The sequence below is a fragment of the Olea europaea genome, chromosome 19, assembly GCF_002742605.1.
Source record: "Olea europaea var. sylvestris chromosome 19, O_europaea_v1, whole genome shotgun sequence".
Classification (NCBI taxonomy): domain Eukaryota; kingdom Viridiplantae; phylum Streptophyta; class Magnoliopsida; order Lamiales; family Oleaceae; genus Olea; species Olea europaea.
This window is the reverse complement of record NC_036255.1, coordinates 12,928,557-12,951,065: the sequence shown is the minus strand read 5'-3', so window position 1 is coordinate 12,951,065 and position 22,509 is coordinate 12,928,557. Positions and strand designations below refer to the sequence as shown.

The 22,509-nt window shown below is 33.4% G+C and overlaps 2 protein-coding genes across 4 annotated transcripts; both read right to left on the bottom strand.

The window, feature by feature from the left end:
- Nucleotides 1-1,569: 1,569 nt before the first annotated feature.
- On the bottom strand, nucleotides 1,570-5,907 carry LOC111368879 (protein transport protein Sec61 subunit alpha-like). 2 transcript variants are annotated; one of them, XM_022990365.1, is made up of 8 exons: nucleotides 5,785-5,907; nucleotides 5,565-5,668; nucleotides 4,239-4,609; nucleotides 3,696-3,923; nucleotides 3,250-3,604; nucleotides 3,038-3,162; nucleotides 2,823-2,958; nucleotides 1,570-2,039 (listed from the first exon to the last, which is right to left on the bottom strand). In XM_022990365.1, the coding sequence occupies exons 3-8, from the start codon at nucleotides 4,580-4,582 to the stop codon at nucleotides 1,800-1,802; spliced, it is 1,428 nt and encodes a 475-aa protein (XP_022846133.1). In that variant the 5' UTR covers nucleotides 4,583-4,609; nucleotides 5,565-5,668; nucleotides 5,785-5,907; the 3' UTR covers nucleotides 1,570-1,799. The 2 variants fall into 2 exon arrangements, with proteins under 2 accessions (XP_022846133.1, XP_022846134.1); XM_022990366.1 differs by lacking the exon at nucleotides 5,565-5,668 and having other exon boundaries at nucleotides 5,785-5,888.
- Nucleotides 5,908-11,479: 5,572 nt separating this feature from the next.
- LOC111368878 lies at nucleotides 11,480-17,272 on the bottom strand. Of its 2 annotated transcripts, none has more exons than XM_022990363.1 (8): nucleotides 17,056-17,271; nucleotides 16,860-16,915; nucleotides 16,636-16,760; nucleotides 14,564-14,723; nucleotides 13,918-14,342; nucleotides 13,299-13,793; nucleotides 13,089-13,188; nucleotides 11,480-11,811 (listed from the first exon to the last, which is right to left on the bottom strand). In XM_022990363.1, the coding sequence occupies exons 1-8, from the start codon at nucleotides 17,122-17,124 to the stop codon at nucleotides 11,685-11,687; spliced, it is 1,557 nt and encodes a 518-aa protein (XP_022846131.1). In that variant the 5' UTR covers nucleotides 17,125-17,271; the 3' UTR covers nucleotides 11,480-11,684. The 2 variants fall into 2 exon arrangements, with proteins under 2 accessions (XP_022846131.1, XP_022846132.1); XM_022990364.1 differs by having other exon boundaries at nucleotides 11,773-11,902; nucleotides 17,056-17,272.
- Nucleotides 17,273-22,509: the final 5,237 nt, after the last annotated feature.

The window sequence follows — 22,509 nt, the reverse complement described above, 5'->3', positions numbered from 1 at the left end:
CATAACCTCCCATCGTAGGAATCAATCGATCATAAGAGTTAAATAGTAATACCAACTTGCCTTTCAAAATTCATAGCTTGCGGCCATAGATTCAACCAAACAAGTTGGCTGTAGAGACGGTGTCGGGAGTAGTCAAATCAGTCGCGTGACTAGATTTGATTTAGAGGATCTTCTGTTAATCAATCTCTTTTAGCGTCGCTCCTCCAGTTGGAGCTCCTGCGTGATGGTTTAGCCTTAAGGGTTCGACTGTTATGAGGTCGGACAGAATATGGGTTCGATCATAAGAAGCCCGTCCATAGGAGTTCGGCTACAAGAATATTCCACACGGTCACCTTCGTGGGTCCGCCTGCCACATGGCATGAGTTCGAGTCTTGTTGGAAAAGGTATAACAATAGTCCCTGAGTCCATGTGTGGATATTTATATAGTGCATGGACTTGAAGGTTGGGAGAAAAGAAAGAAAAAAAGAAAAGAGCATCTGTATAACATACTCCATTGTGTATGGTAAATACATGTGAGAAAGTGAGATGCAAAAGAAGCCTAAGTTGAATGTGTATATATACTCCTTGTGGATTAAAATTTTAGTTTGTATGCTCGCAAATGGTCTTTAGGCTGATTTGGGCAATGGTATTCTAAAAAATAATAATGAATACCTCCTTCAAACATGACTAGTCAACTAAAGAATTGTGCTACATAAACAGGCTAAAAAAGGTTCAAAAACATGGTGCACACATGTCAACATATAATTGGACTGTTTGAAAAATAAAAACAATAAATACCCAATCATCTGTTGCCAAGTCAGTCAATTTTTTTCCCTATTTTTGAGCCTGAATAAACATCATATTCTGCAAATAAGCCCTTGTTTGAGCCCCATTTTTTAGGAAGAATGAATTTTTAAATAATGTATTGATGAGAAATGTGTGATTAAAAAATAAGAAAAAATTTTAAATTTGCGTGTAATATTATTTTATTGAAAAATATGTGATTGAAATAATATCAAAATATTGTTGAAAAATGTATTTTTCCAAACGAATGAAACTCAAACAAGGGCTACAAATACATGACCAGACACGGATTTTTTTTCAAGAAAAAACATGTATGCTCATAAAAGATACCTCAAATTGAACATTTTACGTCCATAGGCATCATACTCGTACCATCAGTCAAATCCATGTCGCCATTTGTTTCGGAGCCAACAATAACGACATTTTTCGTGAAATTTTTTTATAGGGAATGAAACTTAAATTCAAGATGGTCGCTGTGGTGACGTATTGAACTAAATCGCATAAATGTAGAGAGTAAAATCTAAGGCTTACACGTGTTCAAGATTCTGCAACTAAAATCAAAGATTGTCCCAACGGATACTTCCAAACAGCAAAAATTAAATTACCAGCTAGACCAACAAAAAAATCATTGCGATTGCAACAACCAGACCATGAAACTATTGTTCTCCAGAAAATTGATTTATTACTGCCCAGTTGTGTTTATGCCTGTAAATAGAGTTGATAGATTTATTTTTTCAAAATCTAGGAAAATTTTGAATAAAATAATTTCAGTAATCCACAAAAATAGAATGAAAAAAATTGGATGGAATTAAACAGTGTTAAAAAATGAAAATTAATTCAAATATCACGATAACGTCCACTACCGTGCAACATGCACCAAGTATCCAACATCCCAAAACTGCATTATATTCGAATGAATTATCCAACGACTCTTTTACGTTCCTGGATTTGTCCACTTGAACCTCTCACCTTAAAAAACATTAAATATTCTAACCATTTCCCAGAATACAAGAGGCTTAGAAACCAAAGAAGCCAAGCTCACTAGCCTTTTCCTTCTCAAATGTTTCAAAATACTGGTATATGATAGTGACAGCCAGTAGAATTCCAGTCCCTGAACCAATTGCCCCCATAAGATCAGCCAAAACTGTCAGTGCACCAATACACATACCACCAAAGGCTGCCGCAGTGGGTATATAGCGGTTCAGCTCCTTCTGTAGATTTGATTCCCTATGTCCGGGCATCACCATTTGTTGTTCCTGAAATATTATAGGAAGATATATTAGTTGAGACGATTACTATATTTTGTTTAAGTAATACCTCCATTTCTTTTCCCATGATAAAGGTCAATGCATGCCTAATACATTCTCATAGACCTTTACGCGTTAACACATATTAATATTACCAGATATTAAAACTCAAGTTTATCAACCCATCAGTTTTAAAAATTCGGTGCCATTCCGAACATTCATCTGAATAGAACCACCCTTGCTCGATTTTAGTCATATAATCTAGAAGAGTGAAAGGTAACAGTCGCAAGATACTATTCTCAACCTAGTCAATGCAGACAACTATGTCATAACCGACTCGTGCACATAAAAATAGAAAGGTAATGAAGTTTGTGATCCCACATAACACGTACACTGTTGTTGTTTTCCCAATTCATAGAAATCTTAAACTCATACAGTGCTGGCAAAATAATAGGAACATGAACATAGGATACAAGAATGATATATCATTGATCATCAACATAAAATTTAAATATATTTGCTTTCTTGTAACAATAAATTACTTCAGGGAGCATCAATTTCCTTAAAGATTTTAGGGATAGATAATCAAGCAGGAATTCTTCTACTCTTATTTCTGAAAATTCATGGACTGCCAAGAATACTAGAACAATTATGCACCTGTTTTCTTTAAAAATCTATTTTTTAGTAGATTTTGGTAAAAGTTGATGAAATATAACGTTAAAACTGAGTTTTAGAAAATGGGGCCCAAACAGGGGCTAAATGTACAACTTTTAAATTATACATGAATTATACCTTCAGTTGTTTAGCCACATCTCTAGCTGAGGATCCTGAAACCTCGATCCACGTTTTAGAGAACAAGGCACATGCAGACAGCATAAACACAATATAGAACAGTCCATGGAAAGGATGGGCCACTATATCTGACAAGCTGCAAAATAGCAGTAAGCAAAATGAAGAGTGCAGAAAAGGCAAGCAGGGGAACAAAGCAAGGGGAGATTCTTGATTACCTTGAAGGTGCAGTGATGTAATAAGCAAGACCGCCAACAGGCACAGATTGGCCAGAATATTCAGATTCCTTCCACTTCCCCAAAAGGTTAACAATGAAATTCCCACTGTATTTCCTGTACAGCAACTGTAAGAGTACACACGAAATCAGGGTGTCAATATTGAAAAGCAGAAAGCATTTAATTTGTTCGTATAAACAAAGGCCAGTCAGTACCTGGGAAATAAAGTAGAGATTTGATACAAGTGCAGACTGTAAAATAATAGGCATATTGGAAGTGTAGAACAACTTAATTGGATATGAACCCTGTTGCCCACGGGCATTCTTCGACCTCACAGGCAAAACCACACGAAATCCTTGGAAGTAGATAACGATAAGGAAAATTAACACGGTCGCGAGCAAGTTTGTAACATTTGGAAGATTCTGCCGGTAGAATGCCTCTCGAAGAGCACGAACCTTGTCTGTTCGAGTAATTAACAAATGGAATAAAGCAATAACAGCACCTTCAAATTCAGCTCCACGTCCGCTGTTCACTGTAGTTGGACTAAATGCTTTCCAGATAATACTTTCACTGACAACCCAAAGTACTCTTGAGAAATCAACATCTTGCAGCTTATACAAAACCAGTGAATGAAGAACAGACCAAATTCTTAAACGCTTACCAAATATTGGTCGCTATGAAAAGTGAAATTCCAGAGCCTAAGCCATATCCTTTCTGGAGAAGTTCATCCAGGCAGATTACAATTATACCAGCAAAGCAGAGTTGGAGAATTATAAGGACTGCATTTCCAACTCCAAGTTGGCCAACACTGCCATACATTCCTGAAAGAACATATGCAACTGCCTCACCAACTGCGATCAAGATACCTAATAACTTCTGTGCACCATTTCTGGAATACAAAAACAAGATCCCCGTTTAACACAGTGAAGGCAACTAGATATTTACACGAAATATGAAAATAAAGATTTATTTTGTTTCATGAAATACTGAATATATCCAAGCACAACAATGTTAAATGGAATCATTTTAGGGGGTAAATGGAGCCCAGTAACTCCAGATAAGAAAGTATCAAAAGTATGCATTTTAGGTGGCACTTAAAAAGTTTAATTGCAGGAAATTTTAAAGCTCTTCTGATTCATGTATCTCAAGAACAGAAGATTTAAAAGTCAGAAATAAATTTCCTAAGCATTTTATTATTACTTACAGCAGGGCTCGATCCTCCCGTACATTGTTATCAACTTCAATGATCTTCGAACCCGCTAAAAGTTGCATGACCAGTCCAGATGTCACTATGGGTGTGATTCCAAGCTCCATAACAGTTCCTCGGTTTGAGGCAAGAATGACACGCATCCAATAGAAAGGATCTGCACCTGTTGTGGAGTGTATGCCATACAATGGCAGCTGACTGCAAACCAGGAAAATGAAAAGGGAGATTACAGTGTATATAACCTTCTCTCTGAATGGAATTTTCCTGTCAGCACTCTGAACCTCAGGCAAAAATGAGAGAAAAGGTCGAACCAGATGGAGCACTCTAAACCCACCTCCCATCTTGCTGACAAAACTAAACTACTTGAACTGCAAAACACATTGAAAAGCAAAATGTATTATCAGAATTCCTCAAGAAACCTTGTAATCCTCACAGAAGTTTGATGGAACAAGTTTTGACACAAATAATGAAATATCGCACTAGCTCTTGCTAACTGGTTAAGATGGTAAACACTTGTAAAAAAATGAACTTAATTAAGTTTATGCATGTTTTTGGTGTTCAGTTGTGATCTCAACCAATGACACACACAAGGGACTAAGGGAACTTTCAAGTTCGTTCCCATACTTTCCCAGGATACAAACCATTTCACATTCAAGTTCACGACACTAACTTGAGGGGTCCAAAACATAAGTTTCTTCTACAGAAATGAAGGTTGAAATGTATGCTTCATCATGCCATCAAGAATTTACAAGTTACCCTTAATCAGACCGTGAGACAATGGCTCCAAACACTTTGTAGTTATCGAATAAAAAGGGCCGTAGTATGACATGGGCTCTCAGTACTTAACATTCATCTTCTTGATTAACCAAAAAATTAATACAAACTATTAAATTATCAGCAAAAGATAAAATAAAAAAAATTGTACCAGCACATGAATCAAAATAAAATAATTTCCCGAGTCTGTAATTACTCATGCATGTGTGGAAAACACACCATCTGAGATTAAATTGCAAATCGCATGATAATAAACGATTTAAAATCAACCAAAAACAACTTATCGATGTTCACGAAATGATAGATCTGAGATTTAAAACATCAACATAAAAACTAAAAATAAGATCTCCGTCTTATATTCCACTTTTTCAAAATTTTAATCTGAGCTAGGCATAGAATAAATCAGTCAACAAAAACATCAACATAATTCAGGGAAACAAAAAGTTAAATAAATCTAACACGAAAAACGAAAATCAAAACTAAATAACAGATATATAAACATTTAAATCTGTTAAAATAAAAAACAAAAAAAGGGTAAATTGAACGTACGTCAGATTCGAGGTGTGCGGAAAAATGGAATCCCAGAACAACGATTTTTTACGCGAATGAGATGTTATTTACTTCGATGAATTTTAGTTGGTACCTATTTGCATCTGGCATATGAAAACAAAAAAACAAAAAAAAGGGTAAATTGATAAAAACCAAAACAGATATAAAAACATTTAAATCTGTTAAAATAAAAAACAAAAAAAGGGTAAATTGAACGTACGTCAGATTCGAGGTGTGCGGAAAAATGGAATCCCAGAACAACGATTTCTCACGCGAATGAGATGTTATTTGCTTCGATGAATTTTAGTTGGTACCTATTTGCATCTGGCATATGAAAACAAAAAAACAAAAATCGGTAACTTGCGGGTTCATTGACATGGCAAAACCAATGTTTAGAAGACACGTGTACAAATAGTCATACTTGGGGGGAGTATAATTGAGATAAATGTTTAAGAGGGTGTTTATTTTCTTATAAAAATGTATTTTAGAATAGTAAATTGATGAAAAATGTGTTCTTAAAAAATAAGGAAAAATTTTTGATTTACGTATAATATTATTTTAATAAAGAATGTGTGATTAAAAAAAAAAAAAGAGAAAAATACATTTTTAAAAAAATGGGTATCAAACGGAGCCTAAAACTCGTACCTTTACTCACTATCAGTGAGCCCTTGTCTGAGCAACGTTATTTTGGAAAAATGTATTTTTAAATAATGTATAGATGAAAATTTTATGGTTAAAAAATAAGAAAAAAATTTGAATTTACATATAATATTATTTTATTAAAAATGTGTGGCTGAAATAATTTAAATCACTATTTAAGAATGCATTTTTTCAAATAATGTGTATCAAACAATGTCTAAGACCCTGTTTAATCCCTATTTTTAGAGTAAAATGTATTGTAGAATAGTGATTTTTTTTAGAATGTGTGGTTAAAAAATTAAAGAAATTTTTTTGAAATACGTGTATAATTATTTTATGGAAGAACATGTGGTTCAAAATGAGATTTGAAAAAATTTATTTTTGAAAAAATAGGGCTCAAACGGTGGCTTAATTTTAAAATATTGAACTTTAACACATTATACCCCAACACTCACTCATCATATTTCATTAATCGTTGAATTTTAAAATATTTTCTAGTGATCATTGAAATTTAACATGTTGCATTCTATCACTCGTTCATCATTTTTCGTTAGTCACAGAATTTATAATACCATCATATTTTACTCATTGAATTCTAAATTATTTTTGAGTATTCACTGAAATTTACTTGCTAAATCCAATCGTTCAAAATTTGAAATTTTTTGAAGTATAAACTATAAAATACTATAAATGAAGGTGACACCCTTATTTCATCTTGAATTATCTCTTGAAAATTTTAAAAATTATATTTTATTAGTCTTGATTAATGTTATTGACTTTAAACCAAAAATTTCACTACCAGTTTGAGATACACATTTCTATTATCTTGATTTGCGTCTACGATCTCAATTGAAATGAAATAATTTCTCTATTTTATTTTCCCAACATAAAAGATGATTATTATATAAATCAAGATTTATATCAATTTGATGATCTCATTCTTTTCCTCCCTTGAACAAAACTCTTGACCGTTGGAGAAATTATATATTCTTGATTAATATCAATATTCTTGTCTTAAATTGATAGTTTACGATTTTATTTTATTTTATTTTTAATTTTCTTGTTTTTATATTGAATCTCATAGAATATTAACTTTACGTGAAAATATTATGAAGTTCGATGATCACTTGAAAATATTTTAGAATTCAGTGAGTAAAACGTGATAGATGTACAAGTTTAGTTAGTGATGAAATATAGTGAGTAGGTGGTGAGTGCAACATGTTAAAAATTCAGTAATCAATCAAAAGTGTTTTAAAGTTCAGTAATTTATAAAGTATTATGAGTGAGTGATGAAGTGCAACGTGTTAAAATTTTAATTCAGTTACCACTTGAAGGTTTTAAAGTTTAATGAGTAAAGCATGACAAATGTATAATTTCAATGGCTAGTGAAATATTTAACGCAGGAGTAATTGGTAAAAGGGAAAATTTCATAAGTAAGAGATTAAGCATAACATATTTCAAAATTAAGTAAACCATATTCAAATTTCAAAAATTAGATTTTTATTAAAATTTATTTATCATTAAATTAATTAAATATTTTTTTATTAATTAAATATATTTAGGTCACAAATTAACAATTTAATCAGTCACTTATTATTTTTTTAATCACAAATCAAAAAATTTATGTCACAAATTATTTTAGGATCACAATTCAAAAATTTTATAAGTCACAATTTGTTCATTGATCACAAATAAAAAAATTAATTAGTCACAAATTAATATTTAGTCACAGCTTATCAAATTATTGGCCACAACTTATTTTTCATCACAAATCAAAAAATTTATAGGTCACATATTATTTTTCAATTACGAATAAAAAAATTTGTAGGTCACAGATCACAAAATAATAGATCACAACTTATTAGATAGTCACAAATTATTAATTTTTTAAGTCACACATTATTTCTTGATTACAATTTATTTTTTTCATTAGTCACATATTGTTTATTGGTCATAGATTAATCGATTTAATAATCATAATCAATCAAATAATCTGTGACCACCACCAACGACAACCACTGCCTCCAATAACACCACCGCCACTATAGCCGCCAGAACCACCACCATCACCCGAGAGCAACACTGAAAAAAAAAACCACCAAATAGCGTTACCCATGCTATCCCACACACAAACCAACATCACCACCGCCGACCACAGCAAATCGCTACCAATACTTGCAGCAACTACTATAGAATCTCAAATAATTTTAAACATTTTAGTGGCACTAAGATATGAATATTGGATGACTAAAGTATACTTCAGATTTTTAGTTTCATTTGAAATCTATTTACGACATAGAATACATTCGATTTGAAAAATGATATCTAAAGAAAAGTTGTAGTTTTTTGAGTTATCTTTCCAACGCACTTTGAATTACATCAATCGGATATCGGGAGAAGAAGTTATGATAGAAATACCAAAGGCTGTACAGTATTAACCGAAGTACGCGGAATATGAAAAGTCAAATTCCTACACGATTTTCTAACATCTTTTTAAACCTATAACTCCACATAAATGGCACCCGTATTAATGAGTATTAGGCCCTTCACTTGCCCTTAAGTTGTGAGATTTTCACCTATAAATAGGCCCCAATGCATACACATTTTTCACACCAAGACAAAAGCTTATAAGCATAAAAGAGAGAGTTTTCAAGTCTAGAAAAAAGAAAAAGGAGAGGGAGGAAAATTAGTTTTTCTAGAAGTTTTGGTGCTATCAAAAAATATTTTTCCAAACATCAATTCTCAACGGAATCTTTTTTTTTTAAACATCAAAGGAGTGCATTTTTTCAACAAGGTTCAAAGCATCAATCAAGGTAGGTAGAAGTACAAAGTGTTAATTCGTGTTAAGTTATAAGTTTCTAACAAATGAAGATTTATGTTAATATTTGCATGTCAAATGGTACCTCCGGTACGGCATACACCTCCTTGTCTAATGGTACCTTCGGGTACGGCATGTACTTCCGGTCGAGGCGTCGTGCTAAGTCATGACTCTACGTGTTTGGGATTCTACCGAAAATCCTACTATGAAAATGTTTCTAAAGTTACAGCTTTGAAATGTATAACTTGATCACGAATGCACCAATGATATCTATTGAGTTTTTTTAACTCACGGGTTTAACCCCTTCTCTACAGATTGATATGATTCTACCTTGGGCTTAGATGATGGAAAAGATGGAGAGCGGTGTAACGAGCCCATAGAAAAACCCGGTGAACCAGTTATTTAGATTTATTTTTGTGAATGTTTTCAATGTTATTTCTTTAAAGTATTTGAATAACGTTGAAAGCGAGAACAAATTGTGTTTTCTTCAAATAAATTACTTTCTGTTATTTTTTATTCAATATTTTATTTAAAGTATTAGAAAGATTGTTGTTAAAATTATCATTTTAAAAATTAAGCTTCCGCTAAAACATATTCTCCTGTGACTAAAGCACCGGTTAGTTAAGTAAATTAAGTAGCGTTCCGGTCCACAAGGGGTCAGGACGTTACAACCACTGCCTCTAACAGTACCACCGTCACTGTCGTCGCCAAAACCACCACCACAGATCCACCATCATCATCACAGATCCATCGAATCGCAACCCACCGCAGATCCACCATCATCACCATAACTTAACACCGTACCGCAACTGTCATCAACCACCGTATCTCGCCAGATCCACCACCGCAGCCCACCGTCAAATACCACTTATCACTAGAGCCATCATCCAACAACCATTAGAAAAAAAATCATTGCAACTGCCATCAACCACCACACCAGCCTGTCGACTCACGCTCTGGCGAAGCTCGGATGTGTCACGAGATCAACACGATGATGACGGTCTGCTTTATCTAGCCGATGATGCCGTGAAAGGTTGTTGTTTGAGGGAGGAAAGAAGGTGAAGAGATGGAGAACATTGGCGGCTGGGGAGAGAAGACGATGAGGGAAAGAAAATGGTAGGATTTGGACGGCTGAGGAGAGAAGACAATGATTCCCATCTCATTTCAGAATTAATGATTTTAATAGGAAGGTTTTGTGTAATTACCACTTCTTAAAATTTGACAAATATAGGGGTTGAATCTAACATTGGCCCATTAGTGGATTTTTCCTGCATCGTTTCTCGGATTCGGCCTAAAAGGTCTGAATTTGATTTTAACTTTGTGTTTCGCAACATAAATGACAAGGATTTTTTCTTAAATTTCATACTAGTCCTCGAACTACGGAAAATTTATAAATTAAGTGCTAGAGAATTTCATGTACGATTCATGGGTAAAAACAGAAATTGGGAGTCCTGTCCTATGACGTCAATGGTGCGTAGCTTTATGCTTAGTTTTTCATTATGGTTTTAGTACATAGATCTAGAGATGTTGACAAGTCGGCTTGCAATCCGAAATTCTAGGCTCAGATAAAATGTACGAGCCTTTTTCAGGCTTGAGCTGGACTGAGCAAAAGCACGACAAAAAAAATTAAGCTCGACCTGAGCTTTCGGCTCGGGCCTTTTCGAGCCAAGCCGGGCCGGCTCGAGCTTTGCCCGACACCTAAAAATGGGGTTCAACCCGAGCTGAGCCACGGGCGGCTTAAGTCGACGAGTCCAATTGCCATCCCCGACAGATCCCATTCAACCGTTTTGCATAAAACTGCTTTTTGAATTTAAGCCTTTTACGTTGTTTGAATATGCTAGTTCATCCACCCTTTGGTGCCTTGACGGGACACTCCCTTCCACGGAAGGGAACCTAGAAAGTTTGTTCAATCAAGTCGCCTTATTATTGTTCTAAAAATACAAAAATATTATAATTTTATTGCAATATTTAACACAGTTATTTTAGAAATTACCTTATAGCTTCCTTGAAAAAAAAAAAATTTCTCTTCACGTTGATCTTCTTGATTTCACATCCAAATCCTTTGACCTTCTCTAATGGTTTTCAAGACTCAAAAGTAGAGCTTTTACGCGTGTGGACACGACAAAAATTAACCTTAATTAAATTTTATTATAAGTGCCATATTATAAATATGGACATAATAAAACAATTTTTCCCTTTTAATTTGGATAAGGAAACTTTCATTAAGCTAAAAGAACTCTTCCTTTTAATTATAATCCAAATTAAACTCTTTCCATGTGTTTCCCATAAGCTAAAAGAATTGATATTAACCCTCGTTTAGCCCCATTTAATTAAATTTCATTTTTCTCTCCTTTTTTAATTATATAATCTTTCATAAAATAATATTATATGTAAACCGAGAACTTTTCCTTCTTTTTCAACCACTAATATAATAATAATAATATTCCACCCATTTTAATTTGGAAAAATGGGGGCAAACGGGTGCTTAATTTTCCATAGAATTGTACAGAACAATCTCTAAACATAGTCAACTTTAACCAACCATACAGAAGGCTACTACCAAAAACAATTGAAATTGTATTCAATCCGAAATCGTAATTACACTATTAAAGGAGGCTCTTACACAAAGAACTGGGCAATTTAGCGAAGATGCAGCAGACTCTTTAAACCTTCTTGAAAAATGAAAGGATGTTCCCTTGTTTAGTATCCTTATTCCCCGCTTTCTTGTTTCCTGCTTTGCTTGCAGGCACGCTGTTTCCGACTGCAGATGACTTCCTAGCCACCGGTGGCCTAAAATCATTGTCAACATTCACAAAATACAAACCGTCATGTACAATTCAAACTTCCAAGAAAACTACATCCGTTAGCAGGAACAAACCACCTGACATACCATGAATGAAAATTGGGATACCCGTCAACTACTAGTATGGGAGATCTAACAATTATTAATCAAGCAACTGAGTTGGTTAATGCGAATAGAGCACCTGACAGAATCAATAAAATTAACCATATCCCCTACCAGAAATCTAATATGAATCAAAATATGAGACCAAGTTGTCAGCTGACATATCTGGTAGTCAGATTTTTATTCCAATTTCCAACCAAAATAACTGATACAAAGATTTCTCCCAGAATAAAGTTACTAATTTCTAGATGCTTCCTAAATGTGGTCTATAATAACAAAATCATAAAGTTGACCCATTTTGAAATTGTTTAGTAGACATTTATTGCAGCCATAAATCATCAGGCTCCAAAGTGTCTGTCATGAAACATCAACAATCATATTGTGCACACTATATCTGGGATTCTGGTGTGTGGACGGAAATTTGAGGCTAATCTTCCCCCAGATAAAATTAAAAAAAGAAAAAACTAATATCATCACAATAGATAAAACACTTCCCTCCCTCTGAGTTCTGTAGGCTATGATGCACCGACACGGACACGTGTGTCCGATACGATACGTGTTAGATACGTCGACTCGTGATTTTTCAAAAAAGTACCGACTCGACACATCACCAACACGTTCATTAAATTCTTTAAAATTCTTCATTTATATAGTTGAAATTTAATTTTATACCTATTATTGATTTTCTTATTGAAATCTTTTAAATATGAGTGTTTATTTGTTATTTACTAATAACTTTTAGTTAAAAATATGTAATAACTATAGTAAGAAAGAAAAATGATTATTGTAGTGTTCGAAAAGTGTCGATATCGACACGTGTCCCTAATTAGAGTGTCCGTGCTTCAGAGTCTGTAGGTGTGTAGCTGACGGCTGTGCATAACAATAACTTGTACCATATTTCTTCAATCATTTCTGAGGTTAGAGAACCATCCGTAATAGTTCAGTCATCTAATGATGTTACTAGATCCAAGATGTGTCCACATGACTATCTCATTATCTCTATACACTGCTTTTTTTTACCTTGCACCTATGTATGACGAACTGAAGAATTGTAGACATGAATGGATTTATTAACAGCCATTATAATCAACATTAAACTCAAATACATACTGAACCCAATGCAGTCATGAAAAGAAAATGGTTTAAGCGCAAAAGTATTTACCTGTTAACAGCACTGTTCACTGTATTGTTCCCAGCTATCTTCGCTGTATTACTATCATGTTTCGTCTCTGGCTCCTCACCCTCCCAGACAACCTCGGTGACTGGAGCCACAAATATAAATCAATTGAACTAATCAATACAAAAGAAAATATTAACAAAGAAACTACATTACTTTTTCAATACAGTATCTCTGAGGAAATTATAACAATACCTTCTCTTCCACGCATATCAATCCGAGTCTTTAAAACTTTTCTTCTTTTGGGTCCAGAATCCACCACATTATCCTTCACATCAACATCAGTTGCAGGAACGCGGTTTAGGATATTATCTGATGAAGGAACAGCGGAGTCCATGCCTTTGCTCACATCTGATGTTTCTCTTCTCAAAGGATGGTTAATTGTTTTGTCAGCTTCTTTCACTTCCTTGACGTTCGATTCCTTCTCTTCATTAAAGCTCAGGTTGCTCCCAAGGCCTGAAGTATTCAAACTCTGTTTTGAACCTAGAGTAGTCTTTTTTGGAGGATCAGGAGATTCTAGACTGACAGCATCTTTCAATTCATCTTCTTCGTCGGAGTAATCAAACACAACCCTCCTTTTTCTATTTCCTTCACCATTTGACGTTCTTTTTATGTTGAAATCTTGTCTATCTTCGTCGCTGCTCCCATATTCTACAGCTTCACGAGCACAGATTTGAGCCTCTGCAGTAGCTGATTATGGATTGACCAATAAATATCAGTTAAAAAAACCAACATGTCTGGTTTAGCATGTTTGAAATAATAAATAGAAATTCAATCTTCTCCACTTCAAAGTAGACAAGGAAAAAGAATTAACCAGCAGAGTTTGTTGCGGCATTTTTGCATTGTGCAGAGGCACCATCAGGTTTTAATTTTGCAGATGCATTACCCCACATATTAGCTAATGCACCTCCAGTTCCAGAATTTTTTTTATCACTCTGGGTTTTTTTCTTGTTTGGAACCAATTGAGGAACTTTTTCTTTATCTGCAGCAGGCTTTGCACGCTTTTCATTATCGACTCTTACATAACACTCACTTTTGACATCTTTAACCATACCAGGACTTGTGATAGAACTTGACTGCTGAACCACTTGCTGTTGAGGATGTAATAATGCAATTTCAAGTGCGGAGTTATTTTTAGATGTCCCTGAAACTTCTGAGCTCTTCGCCTGTGGCCCAGGAGCACCCAACAGTTTTCCACCAGCATTTCGCTTGACAAAAGAATTTGAAACTCCACAAAACCTTTGAAAAACAGTGCAGCGATATTAAAGTAGATAAGAGATATTAATTAGTTGTTATTATATATATACATAACTTATTGTTACCATTTCAGGTATTGTGAAAGAGAGCAAATCTATGAATATTTACATAATGTATAATTCAATATAGAAATGTAAAGCACGTCATATACAGAAACATTGACATATAAGTATTCAGGACATGGAAGCAAAGTGCTTTTGTACCTATTATCTCTCAAACAATTATCAACTGTGAGCGGCTGCCTAGAGAGGTCTTCAGCTTGGACAAACTCAGCATTCCAAAGCACTGCAGGATCCTTGGGAATGCAGGCTTGCACACTGTAGACCTGAACCGAGCAACTTACATCAAATTCTTGTTTGGCTTCTGTACATGAATCAAGTAAAATAGATTTTTCAGTTTTGGTTAGGAATCAGAAGTGTCATCAAGTAGAAACAGAGCACCAAAACCCAAAACAGGTGTTTCTCACAAAGCAGAAGTATTTCCTTTTCTCAAATGAATCATCTAAAACTACGCAAAATATAAGCAAGTTTATCATGACCATCTTCTTAAATGCTAATAGAATGGCATGACAATTTATAACCAATGTTATGCTTTCAAAAGCTAATAGCTACTAAAATCTATTATTCCACAACCAAGCTTTGATATCCAGTGATCAAAGTTGCTCATGAGGATCCTATGTACAGCTGAAAAATTACAAGGGTAACCACACAGGATGATTCTATTTTCTTCGGGGTAAGTTAGCAGAAAGAAAACGTTGTTCTCCTAGGGTTATAAAAAAGAGGCCGAATCATCATCCAGATGTCTTTCTTGCTTTCCCACTTTAAGATAAGTGTTTCACGAGATCCATCCAATTCATAATGAATCAGTAGAAAATGTCAGTCATACACGAACCAAATCAAGCAAGGACGATGAGAACATTAGTACCACGTTCCTGACCCCACTAGTTTACTTAGGCTGCATTGAACTATCCACCACATTTCATTGGACATCACAAGTAATTAGATCATTTTTTATTTTTTATTTAACTTGAAGCTTGATTTTCGGAATCGGTGTGTTGTTGACTTACAACGACGAAGATGAATTGACAAAATTGAATATTTAAACATTTGACAAGATACAAACTAAGTTGATTGGCAACAGAGTTACTTTGCCCTGAAACTAAGCTCAAAAGAAGAGAACTTTATCTTTGTTCGATAATACAACTATGTTCAGCTTCCAGAACATGGTATCACTCAGCGGTGAGAAAGGAAATAATGGAAAGATGATCGATTACTGCCATAGATGCCGAAAAAGAAAAACTGAAATGGAAATTTAATCTGTAGAATGAGCTATACAGAACTTGACCAATTTAATGAAGATTTTGATGGCCATTGAACTAACTAACTAAAGTAGACTACAAAGACGTTTTGTTCGGGTATGGGCACGCATATCTTTGGTATAAATTGAACCTTCGATGACCATTGAAGCGTTACATAAATATCATATCCTATAATTTAGAATAAAATGGTGCATTTGTGAGAATATCAACTTGTGTTCTGAGCTAACAGGTGTGATTAATACGGGTAGAAAATACTTAAAATTTCTCCTAAGTTAGGAAGGGAGAATGTAGAGGCATCAACTGCGGTGCCTCCTCAAAAATCGAAGGATGTTTCCCCTGATGAGGTGGATATACCCCAAGAGACCATAAAGATAGATAGCTTGTGCATGTACACAAGGAGATCGAATACAGGTAGGAATCTAATACGTTCTTTTTCTCAGGGTAATCTAATATGTTCTCTTTCTCAGGGTAACGAGGAACATCTGATCATTGGAGATTGGGAGGGTAAAACGTAAGGGGACACAGGTAGGCGGGGGAGGCTTTTTGTAAGTTTTACTATCTGTGAGTAGGTGCATGGGAAGCTACTTGCACATGTCCTTGTTTTGAATATAAAGTTGAATTTGTAACAGACTTCTTTATGATCCTGCTTCATGTTTAATATTAGGATCCTATAGTAAGTTACTGCATTCATCTTAGAAAACGAAAAGGACAACAGATCATAAAATAACATACATATAACATTAATCCTCGGACTTTTCATGTTTTCATCATACCTAGGCTCCACATGTAGCAGCAGGCGAGAAAAGTAGGGGATAATTTTTCTTCCAGGGTAAAGATTAAGTGTGGAAGCCAATAAAAATATACAGATAATTCTTGTATAAATAAATGATATCAATGCTCGTAACTTAATATTTATAAAAGGGCCTAAGATAAAACAATGCATATGACAAACGAAACCTGCAAGTTTATGCTTGGAGACAAGCCTTATATGGTAATCTGAAGAATTGTTCTTCAACCAGCCGGATAAAGAATAAATTACTTCAAGTTCATTTCCATGCTTTTCCACAAACTCTTGAAGAAGCCTATACACAACAATCCAGCAACAAAAATTCAGCCCCAAAACAAAAAACAAAAAACACATAAAACCCTATTAGTTTGCATGCAATTTTTTTTTTTTTTACCTCTTAGCAGAATTTGATGACACCAAAAAATTTCGACTTAACCATTTGTAAGAAACCTATCAAAACAATTCATAAGATCACTAGAATTAAAATTTTAAATATATTCATCTCAAGATCTGCAACTATCAAATTAATTTGATCAGTTTAGAAGTGATTAAAAATAAGACTAAAAAATAGGATGCTATGAGAGAGTTACCACTTGAAGTTTATCGGAGACGAGGGCTTGAATCTCGTCAAGAATACCGAGGGTTTCGATTTCGGCCATATTCGTGTCAGCTAGAAACGGGTCGGATAAACCAAATTGAGCAGAGTGTGAAAGAAAATGATAGGTTTTCTTCGGGTTTCCCTCCAGAAAGTGAGTTAATTTCCCGCCTCAGCCCTTTGAGGACTCTTTTCGCTGTGCCAGTAGAGCGACGAAGAAAATAGAAGACATGTGGTCACGTGATCATCACGAGGGACTATTTCAATTGAACCCTTGGTTTTGCTAAAATGGTTTGGCTAAACCAAGCCCCATTTAAGAGAGATTTTGAGAATTGATTTTTTGATCGTTAGGAGAAAAATGGGATTCATCTGTGAAAGAAGAAGTAAAAAATTACGGTTAAAATAACGAAATAACGGTCAAAAAATCAATTTTTTTGGACAAAAAATTCCTCCCAAAAAGGCTGCAAATGAGTGAGAAAAACCATACTAGAATTTTCTCGACCCGGCTCAGCCTAATATTGATAGTTTTACATGCCTTCAGTATTGTCAGAAAAAACGTAGCATAAAATGACGCCTTTTAAATTGATCGGCTTGCGATAACTTTCTTGATTTGAGTTTATTTTTATATTTTAATTGAACTCACAACCTTTTTTTTTACTTTATTGTTACAATAGAAGAAAGGTATGTAATCGTTTTTATTAATTTAAAAAAAAAAAAAACTATAATTTAACTCAAATGAATAAAACCTTCCATAGAGGACTGAAATTGCAAACTTAAAATGCTGAGGACCAAATGCACAATTCTATTAGGGTTGATGAAAATAACTTCTATCCGTTTTAAGTTTATTACAGCTTCGGCTATTTGCATTTCATGGGAAATGGAAATTTACAATCGTGCCCTTATTTGGTGGGTATTAAAATTAAATATTTAATAAATTTTAATAAAAATTGATAAAATATAATGGTGAAAAAGTTATGAATTTCATTTAATATTAAATTAAACTTTGAATCTTCACTTAGATTTAAAATCTATATTTTATTTACTAAGCAAAAGCCCTATGCACGGTCACAAATTAAATGGGCAATGTATGGGTGTAAAATGGTTCGGTGGCTCGAGCGTCCCGCAGCTCGCTCGTGGCTCGAAAAAATCGAGCTGAGGCATGGGCCAAGCTAAAAAAATGAGACGTCGTCGAGCCACACGGGCCGGCTCAGGCTCGGGCCAAAAATGGCCCCTGACAATTCCGAGCCTAATTAAAGAAAAAAAAATTAAAAGTTTGAAAACCAAAAAAATAAAAAAAATTAAACTAAAAAAAATAAAAAATAGAGGCAGCAGGTATAGCTGCCAATACTTGCTGCCTTTGTCACATGCAGTTATAACTACCTTAATAGCTGCCCATTTCATGAGGCAGCCTGTAGAACCGTCCCCTCCCCTCGTAAATTCGAAATTCAAATTCGAAAAGCAAGGCGAATTTTGTTGTCTATAAATAGGGTCAAATTTTGAAGTTTCAAATTAATATATTATCGATTTTAATTCGCATTATTATTGTATTACAATCATTTAAGTTTCAATTTTTATTTCTTCGTTCTCACAATCTCACTTCTCATATAACATATTCAATTTATTTAATTCTAAAGTTTAATATTCAATATTTTTTACTTTATTAGTTATTAATGGATTTTACTAGTGATGAGATTAATCAATTTGGTAATAGCTCGAGTACTCCATCTGACTATGATGCATGTCAAAATGTTCCAATTGATTTGGAGCATATTATGAGGAAGAAGTATTTAAGACTAAAAGGTTGGAAAAAGAATCATTGGATTGTTGGCAACATACGACAAAAAAAAAATTATTTTAAAAATGGAGTAGATATTTGGAAAGCATATTGCAATTAGTGTGGCAAAGAATTTAGTTGGAAACCCGACTCGAGCACAACGCATTTGAATAGACACGTATTAAGGAGTTACAAAGCTAAACCAGTAGATCTCGACTCGAAACAAACCGAACTAGTGTTTGGCGATTCTGGTTCTACTCTTTCCATTTTTGTATATTCACAGGAAAGATATCGTGAAGGAATGATTGCATACGTGGTTGCAGCAGAGATACCACTTACGATGATAGACTCAATACACTTTACTCGACTCATGCAGAAATATCTCCAACCCAAGTATTATTCTTATTTTAGAAATACCCTTTGTTCGAATACTATAAAATTATATAATAAAAGAAAACAAACTACTAATGAAGATCTAAAAAGTTTTAATAGTGTTATATCATTTACCTCTGATTTATAAACCGGTGGTAATAGAAAATGTTATATTGCTGCTATGACTCATTATCTTGACACCTATGACTTTTACATAAAATGATTATTGCATTCAAATATGTAGATTTTCCCCATAATGCCACTAATATATTGATTTTAAAAAATATCATACAGGAATATAGTATATAAGATATTGTTCGAAATTTTACTTTTGATAACGCTGCAGTGAACAAAATTGTTGTTGAAAGATTTATTATTGATCTTAACCCCATATTTGAAAATTTATTTTTTCATCAACGTTGTGTATGTCATATTATCAGTTTGATTGTAAAAGTTGGATTAGAACATATAAGTTCACATTTAGATAAAATTAAACAAGTAATAAATTTTATTACTATGCCACCATCAAGAAAGCAAGCATTTAATAGTTTGTGTGCAGAATATGAATTACAGGAGAAATCATTTGCCACTGATGTAACACATAGATGGAACTCTACACATCTTATGTTACATTCGTGTGAAAATTACGATAAAGTGATTTCACTATATTATAATGGTATGCATACACTCGGACCCAAACATAATTCGAAAAATTGGGAATGGTCTATTGCATTTTACGTGAAAAAATTCTTACAACATTTTTTCGATGCTACAAAAGAATGTAGCGATATTTATTACCCTACATCTTCACTTTTTTTATAACATTTTTTTTACATTTCATAAGCATTTAACAAATACAGGAATTTACCACTTTTTCTGATATAGTTTGCTCTATGGAATTAAAATTTCGTAAATATTGGGAAGAGTTGCCCCTTTATTTCTTTTAACTTCAGTAATGGGCTCTCAACTTAATTTAACTGGTACAAAAGCCACTATAAAGGGGATATCAAATTATTTGAATGTATAATTATCACATGTGCTATAGAATCTCTTTTATGTGAAATGTATAATTATTACACTGAAAATGTAGATCAGGGTAGTTCTACTTCCCAAGATTCTTTTTCGAGAAATATTTCAACAAATTCAAATAATTTATGGAATTATTTGGAAAGCAATACAAACGTTCCTTCATTCAGTTTTAGTTCATCAATATCTAGAGCGATCAATGTCGGTGGTACAAATCTTGAAATTCTTTCTGAGTTAGCTAGTTATATGTGCGTGGATATTCGTAGTGTATTATAATCAAAAGAATTACAAGAATTTAGTTTTCTAAATTGGTGGAGGTGTAACGAAAGGCAATATCCAAGCGTATAAAAAATTGCACGTGATCTACTAACACCTCCTGTGTCTACCGTAGCATCGGAGGCTGCATTCAATTTAAGTGGTCGAATTTTATTAGATGAACGATCAAGATTAAAAGAAGATATATTGGAGACTTTAATATACTTGAAAGATTGGAAATATGCGAAATTACGTATTCAAGAACATGTTGACAATACAATGGCTGAATAATTGCAGTAGATCCAAACATAAGATGTTGTAAGTTTTTAGATTAATTACTTTTATTTAAAAAATGTAATTTTTAAATTCATTTGTTTCAAAAAAAATTGTACACGAAAATATTTTATTCGTATATAATTTTAACTCCGCTTACGTTGATTGTACTCGGTCCCAAGCCTAGAAAAAGGAGAAGGGATTGTAACTTGTAACTTTTATTTAATTTGTGATTCATATAAATTACGTAATTTTGTAAGTTGTAATTTTTACTTAATTTGTAATTCGTATAAATGATATAATTTTTAAATTCTTTAAATTTAAGTTAGAATTGTAACGCGGTTAAACATTTTAAAAATATTCAACTATAACTATTTTAATATATCGAGAGAGCTTGATTGAAATAGATTTTTGAGAATATAATTTACTTCTATTTGGTTTGGTTAAAAATTAAAATTTTAGTAATTTTTTATAAAAGTTAATAAAATCTGTGATTAGAAGTTGATCTCGTAAATATATGGTTAAAATGAATGTTAAAAAATTAGGACGAAACATGAACTTTATGAAAAGTGATTTTGTTTGAAAAATGTCATTAAAAATTAAATAAAAATTCTCAAGAAAAAACCCTAAAAAAATTTTGAGCCGACTTGTAAAGGCCCAAGCCGAGAGTATTTTCTGGCCGAGCTTTCGCTCGACTCGATTCGGGCTCGAAAAAAGCTCGCTATGTTTTACTCGAACCGAGCCTCGAGTTTCGGCTAAACTCGTTGACATCCCTAGGGCAATATAACTGAAACCTCAAAACCCTTAGAGTAGAGCCCCACAATAACTCGAATTAAGTATTTTACTAGTTACTGAACTTATATCTCAATCACGCTTTACTGACTAAATTATTAAATGCTTTTGAGTAATTAGTAAACTTTAACATGTTGCATTCTAGCACTCACTCGTCATATTTTATTAGTCAATAAACTTAAAAGTATTTTCGAATTGTCACTTAAATTTAATATATTGCACTCCATCACTCCTCACCATATTTCGTTAGTCATTAAACTTATAACTTTGTCACGTTTTGCTCACCAAGCTTCAACATACTTTCGAGTGATTACTGAACTTTACTCATTGAATTCAACTATTCAAAAATTGAAAATTTTGAACTATAAAATACTATACACGAAGACTACAGCCTTCTTTTCTCTTGGATTACATTATGACAACTCTAAAAATTATATTTTATTAGCTTTGATTAATATTATTGACTTTAAATCGAAAAAATTTACTTCTCTTTTGAGATGTAGTTTTTTTTTATTTTTTTGATTTAGCCCAAATCCAAAATTAACTACATGATTTTGTAAGAATTAAAATTGAACATGTCGTTGGTTAAATTAATATAATATTGTTGTAAATACTCAAAAAATTAATTATTGTACGGTAATCCAGAAACTAAATGGAACTAAACTGAACATAACCAAATCCAAACAGTTTAATAATTAAATTTGAACCCAACAATTCCACTTACTAAATATGCGAAATTCCGGATTCAATTCCATTCCTGACCATGTCCTACCCTAATTAAGGATGTATTCATGCATTGTGTCATTTTAAAAGGCTGACACAAAATAGAGGTAATCGGATGAATATTCATTATAAATGATTGCAACAACTCTTCTACACTACCAGAAGGATGAATCACAAAATTAATACAGACAAGGGTGGGAGATTTTTTGGCATTTTTTTATCAAAGCATGGACC